The sequence below is a fragment of the Clavelina lepadiformis genome, chromosome 4 (genome assembly GCF_947623445.1).
Source record: "Clavelina lepadiformis chromosome 4, kaClaLepa1.1, whole genome shotgun sequence".
Taxonomy (NCBI): domain Eukaryota; kingdom Metazoa; phylum Chordata; class Ascidiacea; order Aplousobranchia; family Clavelinidae; genus Clavelina; species Clavelina lepadiformis.
In genome coordinates this window covers 9771982-9780578 of record NC_135243.1, presented here as the reverse complement: position 1 = coordinate 9780578, position 8597 = coordinate 9771982, and the positions used below count along the sequence as shown (strand labels likewise).

At 36.2% G+C, this 8597-nt stretch overlaps 1 protein-coding gene across 1 annotated transcript; it reads left to right on the top strand.

Annotated features, from left to right (window-relative positions):
• The first annotated feature begins 856 nt into the window (after nucleotides 1-856).
• LOC143452208 (uncharacterized) lies at nucleotides 857-4705 on the top strand. Its single transcript, XM_076953079.1, has 4 exons — nucleotides 857-1244; nucleotides 3206-3278; nucleotides 3420-3562; nucleotides 3817-4705. Exons 1-4 carry the CDS (start codon nucleotides 952-954, stop codon nucleotides 3956-3958), a joined length of 651 nt encoding a protein of 216 aa, XP_076809194.1. The 5' UTR covers nucleotides 857-951; the 3' UTR covers nucleotides 3959-4705.
• Nucleotides 4706-8597: the final 3892 nt, after the last annotated feature.

The following is an 8597-nucleotide window of genomic DNA, read 5'->3' as shown; positions in this document are numbered from 1 at the left end:
TCCAAAATAGTCTCATACTTCTAGTAAAATATGAACCACATTTATCTGATAGGGCTCGTTGTTCTGAAGCGTCCCGGTTTTCAATCACAAAAATATGGTAAGCCTAATCAGTTGTACATTTTTATGGTAGCAGTTTGACACAACGGACGTTGCAATATTTTTGAAACAAATGAACCTATGACGCAACACTCAAAGTGTCAAGGTACCGAACTGAAGCATGGAAGTCTGGCCAGATTGCCAGTAGTAACTTAGTAGGCTAAAAGGACGTGTAGTTGTATGACCTAAACAGGCTAAATAATTGAATAGCTGGGTAAGGTGTTTGGAAATTGCAGGTATTTCTACGCTACCCTATTGGCACTACTGTAAATGTGTTGCATATTGTTGATGTGTTTAGTATAAAATGTTGTCAAGACTCAGGGTTGGCGAAGTGTAGGCTAGGTTGTTTTAACTGAAATGATGTCTGGAAAACGTACGGCTGTTTTGACTGCTAATATAAGCATATTGGCACCCAAATAAAATCTTTGTACTGCGGTTGAAATATGTGCAATTTTGAAGACTACGATGGGTCCATTTGCTTTACTAAAAGCTTTGCTTTATGGCAGATTATTACCCTCGTCTGTGCCTATAGGCTTAGAGATGTTCATTTCAGAATAATGGAATCATTACCGCATTCTGCTGAGGTGTAACTTACTTTGATAACATATGTATACTGAAACGTAGGCCTAACAACTGCTGATACTAGTGAGTTAACAGCGATTGAGTTGCAATATGCAGGTTCAAAGATCGCTTGATAGATAGTCAATCGCATTTGAAGTATTGATTGTAATTTCTATTGCAATTATTCTAGAATAATTCGAAATGTTCAAGTATTCAGATAAGAACATCCCTAAATGAATTTCATTTTGCAGCATAGTGCTCATAAAGTAAAAGTTTATTTGGGAAATCTTGAACATGTCAGCTAGTACCAAGAGAGAGAAACCAGAATCAAGCAAAGCAAGGCATGAAATATCAAGAGGGAAAACAAGTAGGAAGTTTTTCTCGTCGAAACGTCAGCAGTCGGCGAGTATTACAGACCTAAGAACCATTCAGCAAGGACAGAGGGCACCATTGCTGCCTCCCTTACATTTTGAACACCAACGAGGCTTGCCTAGACCCCTATCCCCAGTTGGTCCACCGACAGGTACCCTGCAAAGGTGGTGCAGTTCGTGTTTTTCTACAAGAGGAATTGCTCAACCCGGTCCCGGGTAAGTGCTTTATTTATTTATTTAAGTAGAGAGGATCCTCTGGGTGTAGTAGAAGCAAAAACTTTAAAGGTTTCGTCTTGCTATAATAGACCATTACCGAGTTACTGTCTGTGTGGTAAGATGTTTTCGATCAAATATACTTTACAGTTTACACTGTAAAATGTCGACCCACTTAGATTCTTTTTTAAATGACAAACGTTCTGGGCATTGGATTGTAACGATTTCGATCACGTGAGTTGCATATGAATTCCTTTAAGTGACAAAAGCATTGAAACTATGTTGTCTAGTTCTTATTTTACAATGGATAGAATCCTACACACTGGACTAGTTCGATACGAAGTCACATTACGTGGTCAGGTTAGCATGCGATGTGAAATGCGTAAGAGTTTGCGTGGTATCTTTGGTGCGTTTGAATGTAATAATTCGGTTTGCCTTTACTTGTAGTTGATTATTTTAAACAATGCTTGATGTGCCAAACAAAATTAGCCTGTGCAAAATGCCGCAGATTACACGCAAACTCTTACGAATTTTACATTGCATTCTTCTCTGACCACGTATCTAGACGTCATATCGGACATGACAAGTCCATTGGGTAGGATTCAAAGCAATGTAAAACAAGAACTAGGCAATATATTTTTATAATTTTTTATCGCGTAACGGAATTCATAGGCAACTCACCTGAGCAAAGTCTTTACAATGCAATGCCCAGAACGTTTGTAATTTAAAAAAGAATCAAAGTGGGTCGACAATTTCCATTGTTGCGTATAGGTGATCGAAAAATTTTTGCCACCCCCAAAAAATGACGGCGGTAACTCGAAAAGGGTCTGTTGTATTGAAAAAAATTATATTATAACGATTTACCTTTTTTATCATCCCTGACGTCAAATATTATCGGTATAGCAAACGTAAAATTTTATACTTTTCCCCAAGTTATACTTGTACTTTTACTTGTATAAATGTACTTGTATAAACTTTATACTTGTATACTTGTATAAACTTTTACTTTTCCTTTACTTTACTTGTATAAATTTTATACTTGCTGACTACAGTAATTTTTTGCTGGGATAACCGTTTTGGGATAGCCAAACCTGGTCCTTAGTCAATTTTTTCGTTTGATTTTTAGTAATTTCTTCTGCCTGCATTCCAATAAAGTAGTTTAACTTATTAAAGCTCCGTGTTTGCAGTAACTTCTACTGCTGTCAGAAGACACGCTTTAGAGTAGAAAGCACGAGTACTGTCCTAACATTTCTGTAAATAAAGTAAATGAACAAAAAAGTCAATCTATACCAACTGTGCAAAATTTGCTATTGACTAATAGCTTGTAGCCTAGCATACAGTTAGAAGTTAAAACCAGCAACTTGGTTTAGGCTAAAGACAAAATTTTGTCCATCTGATAGATTTTACGCTTTTGTAACTGTAGACCTATCTGAAGGCCTATGTTAAACAACGCAAAGTAAAATTTTTCAATTTGCCTTGGCTACAAGACAAGTCTGGTCACCTAGCTGAGTTGTTGCATCCGCCGAGATGTAGGAGAAGACAAGTGAATGCAGTAGTTTGAGCAAGTTCTCCTATCTGGAATTCTCACACCAAATGCTTAAGGGATCATTGCACAATTTAGAGAAATAGGCTTTTCAATGCAAAGTACATTAAACCAAGAAGCTTTTATCGCAAAACCACGTCGTTAACTTCCCTGAATTTTGGCTTGCAACGAGATCTAGGCTAGGACTGCCTATGTACTTAGTTTGGACAGAAACCTTGTACTTTCTAAAACAATCACCTGAACTTTACAGCAAATTTTGAGCTTAAAATTTTAGAACAGATACTTGAAAAACAATGTTTGCAAGCCCCACCAAATTAAAACATTAGCCTGGACCTGCAACCAGTTATCGCTGGTTGTGATAAATATAAATATAAATACTCATGTAAATGAGTGTAATGTGCCAAGAATAATTTCGTGCTAGGGTTTTCGCAAGCAGAAGGGAGTTTGGAAGAATGCAGCAGCACTTCCCAAGAGGTCGCGGACACCAAAATCAAGTAAAAAACAATACTATGTTGTAATTCACTAAGGTAGAGTTTGCTGCTCAGAATTAGATACTTGTCGCGTTTACTGCAATTACTGTTGATAGTTATGTTGCATATTATCACCAAGCTATCGATTGCAATGTTTTGTGACAGAGACTGCATCGGAGGTACGTCAGCCAGCCAAACCTTTCAAATCTGTGTGTGTTCTGCAGAAGCAATGGTGAACCAATGCAGTTCTACATAAGCCACAAAATTCGGGACGACAATGGAAAAGTAACTTGTCCTGTGCTTCGAAGGTTAGCTTGAGAAATCGCAAAGAGAAAAATAATCAAAGCCAAACTTGAATTGCGTCTAGGACCACCAGTTCTAACAACATAATTTTGTATTAATTCATGTGCTGATAAGTTATAATATAATCATGGCCACGAGTTGTTTTTCAACTGATTTGAGTTTTTACCTTTGCTTGCCTTGATTGCTTGCGTTTATTACAATTACGGAATATTTTTAATTTACCAATAATAAACTACAAACAATACTTCTGTTTTAACAGACATGTTTGTCGATTTTGCGGGGCAACTGGTGATTCGGCGCACACTGACAACTACTGCTCCAAAAACCCTGAACGCGGTCAGGGGGCATCAAAGAAGCTTCTCAACACGACATTCCTTTCCTCAGGAAGAAAGAGAAATTGAACTTGACCTCCAACATCCTCTACTTCAGTCTTATGAGTAGCGTTTTTGCTTTTTGAGTAATTTCTGTAAGGTTATTTTTCTTTTGTTACATGTTTTCATTTGGTGTTTCTTTAACTAATTTGTGTGGTTTCGCTTTTTCTTGCCCTTTTTGACGTTGTTTAACTTTTAACGAATAACTTTATTACGAGACTGCTTATTTATCGTTTAAATTTGCTGATAGTTTTCCGTTAAAGTAACACTTTTGTTTCTAGATGGGTTCTGTGTATGAGCTTGTGTGCGGTTAGCATTTGTTAGTATGCAACATGTTATGTCTAAATGACAAATTATGTTTATAGTATCTTAGATTTGTATGCATTCCATGGTTATTTTTATATCAAACTTATTTTATATATTTTGTTCTTACCTTTTTGAAGACATTAATTTCACGAAATTTCGTTTTGAAGACCATATCCCCTAATTCACGATCATTTTGCAATAGTTGGTAAAGTTTCATTATAGGGTAGTTGCTGTGCTATTGGGTATAACTTTTGTGACATTCGGGATTCAAATGACATTTTTAGCTAGCTAGTTTTTTTAGTTGTTTTCTAATGTCTACGTGGCAATTTTTTATATCTTTCTAGTTACGTAGTATTTAGGCGTATTTTTTGTATATTTCATTCTTTTTTTCCTTTCGTGATCAATTCGATCAAATTTCGTTTTCAAGATTGCTTCCTTTCCTGATCATTTCACCGTGCAACGTAACCTAGATTAAACAAAGAAAACATTTTGAGCTGACTACTTCCTTGACACGTGTTTGATACCAATCGTTCAGTTGACTACGATGTGACTATTTCACCGCAGCCTGTTGTTAAAGATAGGCAGTTAAGAGAATGATTATGCCAAAGTCGATTTAAGGTGCTATTAGGTTTGAAGTCAGATTTAAAGTCAACAGAGATTTAACTTATGCAAAGGTTACTTGAATTTTGACGGTTCAATAGTAATAGCCTTCCTTAAATTAAAGGTAATTTTTCACACGGCGAACCGTACTAAGTAACATTATTGTTGTAAGTAATGCCTCATGATTTAAGCTACCCATGACTCATAAGTGTATGGGTTTTCAGGTGGTGGATTGATTGGTTTCTAGACTGGCCTAAACCAAGTCTGACTGTTTGACTCCGCTAATGATTGTCTTTGACTCCGTTGCGTTTACTGTCTCTATATTGCTTCTTAAATCAACACCAACTTCATAAAGTTTAGTTGTTATATTGTCCGAATAAGTTGTATCGAATTAGCAATATTTACACCATGATCCCACTTTCATAGTAATTCAGTAATAACTTCAATTTAGCAGAACAAGGGAAATAACTCAGAGAAGAGAATTTCCAAGAGGGCGATTTAAATCCAACACTTGTTTTATATACTAAAATATTGACCAATGAGCGAGTGCCAAATTAACTGCTATCACACGTGTACATGTGTCCATGTTATTCTAAGCTTTTCATCACAAAGAATTCAAATCGATTTACACCAGTACAGAAAACCACTTGACACACTTACTACATCACATATTGGTTTGAAACTACGATTGTGATTAAAGATACTAGAACAATACCTGTTACCATAAAACCACGTGTCGCATATATTGTACGTTATCTGAACGTTTCATCAAGTACACTCAAACTTTACGCCGTGCAAACAATACTATTTGAAATACTTCAATCTGCGTCAATATGTCGGTTAGAATTCCTTGTTTGAATAACTGCTTAACACGAATACGAAGCTTTTGCAAACATTACATTATCTAAACTGGAGAAAAATACAAAAACTCATGCTAATGCCAATTTGTATAAATTATTGCAATATTTAGGCTATCACGAATGCCACAAGTGTTTGAAGCAGAATGGTACAAGACTGCAAGCATGAAAGGCCACATTATGCTTGAGGAGAACATTGCGGGCCGCAAATAGAGGAAACTCCAATGTTAGCAAAGTGAGTTTATTGTTCTAATCGACTTCATGCTTTGCTGCACCACTAATAACGCACTCCTTGATACTTTCTGTACTTGTTTGCGACTGTGCTTGCACCAAAAAGCTAAAATCACTGCCTGTGTGTATCGTCACACAATAGTGTGACTTTAATCGCAAAAAGGCGTTATCGCCACTTAATAACCACATACTGACTTGCACTTCAATGATTTGCAACTTATCGGATACTACTAAAATATACAGGTTTGAATGGTACTACATGGTACGAATCTAAATCTACGAAAATGATGCTTATAAAACTAATCCGAAGTCTTGAGGTAAAGCCAAAACACACGATTTTGTGGTTGATATAGCCCAGCGTGGTCCAACTTCTTTTCATCGCGGGCCAAAATCAGAAAATTTTTTTATCTTGCGGGCCAATGTTTATAAATCAGAACTGAAGAAATGTGAAATTAGAACTGAAAAACAATGTGACATTGATATTAGAACTGAAATTAGAATAGTTCAAAATTTAGCGATTAAATGCTGATCAATGTGACATCTGCGGTCGAGGTTCTTCCTCGACAATAGCGACTATCAAAGCTGACTATCAGTTCGCGGGCCAAAAAATCGGTGCTCGCGGGCCAACTTTGGCCCGCGGGCCTGCAGTTGGACCACGCTGATATAGCCTATGAGTGACTAACCCATCGCTTTAATGCATTCCGACGTTATAGTATTCATAAACTGGGTTGAAATGAGACCATTAACAAAATAAACAACAGATACCAGTTTATGCCCAACATTGACAAGTTTCATAGCCCAGTAACATGAAGTAATTTTGCAGAGAAGGATGGAAAATATACACCCTTGGAGAATGATGTCAACCGTATTGCCAAACGTTTTGAAAGTAATGACTTTTAACTAAATCGTTTTCATTTCAGCAAATTCTTCCGCAAATTCAAATCTTCAATCAAACCAGAAGCATGTCATCTTTTGAGCTACAGGTTAGCTATACTGTATAGTTATAAATCAATCGTCCATAGAAAAAGTTAATTGTGAATCGTGAATCGAACCATGGATTATATCTCATGCAACAAAATATAACATTGAAATGCCTGATTATAATTTAAGAGCAATAAATTTTTGAAATATTTGTGATATAGGTATTTGATTATGCATAATGGTACATTTACAAACAATTAGATATGCATTTCAAAATCGTATGTGCATATTATAGTTACTAGTACTATCGGTCTCACTATATATCCGTTTTATACTAAACCAGTATATTGGACGAGTAAGATGAAAAGCAGCTTAAAGAAAATAATTTGCAGTACAAATTTACGAGGTCTATTTCGAGGTCTAGAATATCATTTATGATTCCTAAAGTTTTAAGTCAGTTATAATTGTCAAACTGTTTGCTATAAATTTTGCAAAGCTTCTGTGAGACGAAATATCTGCGACCATTCTAAACCATAATCACTCTTTAGAGCGTTGTAGTAAATTTCACGGCAGTCTTTCATCAGCTGAACGAGTTGGTAAAGTTCTACTCCATTAAAACCAGATACAAAACTTTCAATGTCTCCTGGAAATCAAAACAAAAGGAATTTAGGTTATGCAGAAATTAAATTTATCAAAATCAAAGAAATAATTTACCAAAACAACATTGACTTTGAAAGCTCAATATACTTGTAGGAAATTTAGTGATGCTTTGACCAACTGCGATAGCCATGTGGCTTATAGCAATATTTGCAGCTTCTGTTAAAAACGAAACTTTTGCTATTATGTTTATTTCAAATATTTTGGCAATTCCATTTCTGCTCGACGGCGTGTCACAAGCGAAACGACATCGGTTGCAGTTATGTGAGCACGTGTTGTGATGCTCACAAATCTTTGTTCTTATTGCTTGCTGTTGCCTCTTAGGAAATTCTTAGTTGTTGGCATTTATCAGCGTGCAACGTCCTTACTTGCCTACAAACCGAGCAGCTAAATTTTCCATCTTTTACTTTTACCCACGTACAAATCTTTGCTTATCAGCTGACTGTGCTGGTGTAAAAATATTGAGATCACCTGAGCTCCTTTCAAACTGAGAAACTGGTTCAATCTCACAATTTGACTGAGTTCTTGCAATAAACGATTCTCTATTTGAACCTTACCCAACAGCAAATGCAGCTGAAGGTCTTTGAAATTGATTTCCTATTTTCCTGGCAAAGTGAAGTCTCAGAAGTATCGCTTAGTCTACTTTTCTTTTCTCTGATCTTAAGAAATATACTAAATTGCGCCTGCCTTTTTGACATCCTTCAGAAAATAGCGCAACCAAGTCGTCTGTAGCTTAGTAACAAACCAATAAGATTAGCTCATTGGCTAGGGGCAGTGCTGTATTAAACTGGTGCGGGACCCTAATACATCCAAATTAATCAGAAGACTGCTCTGTAACTGGTCACACAGACCGTTGTTACAGATTTGTAGTTAAGTTAGATGAAATGGCTTACAAAGAGATACTTTAGGTTTTAAGGTTGAAAGGATTTATTTATAGTTTGAGATTAGATTGTTACAACTTTCAAGTTAGTTTAACAAAAGGTCGACAAAAAAGCTTCGAACATACAATCTTTTTGGTAAAGAAGTCACCAACTGACCGCCTTTTTAATTTTCAAACCCGGTATTTGTCGCGGTAGTACTGGCGATATGGTTTTCTT

Excerpts from the sequence above, each read along its gene's own strand:
- LOC143452208 (XM_076953079.1), top strand. The coding sequence starts at position 952 with ATGTCAGCTAGTACCAAGAGAGAGAAACCAGAATCAAGCAAAGCAAGG. Across the intron at positions 3,279-3,419 it reads GTCGCGGACACCAAAATCAA|AGACTGCATCGGAGGTACGT; the intron begins GTAAAAAACAAT and ends GTTTTGTGACAG. Across the intron at positions 3,563-3,816 it reads ACTTGTCCTGTGCTTCGAAG|ACATGTTTGTCGATTTTGCG; the intron begins GTTAGCTTGAGA and ends CTGTTTTAACAG.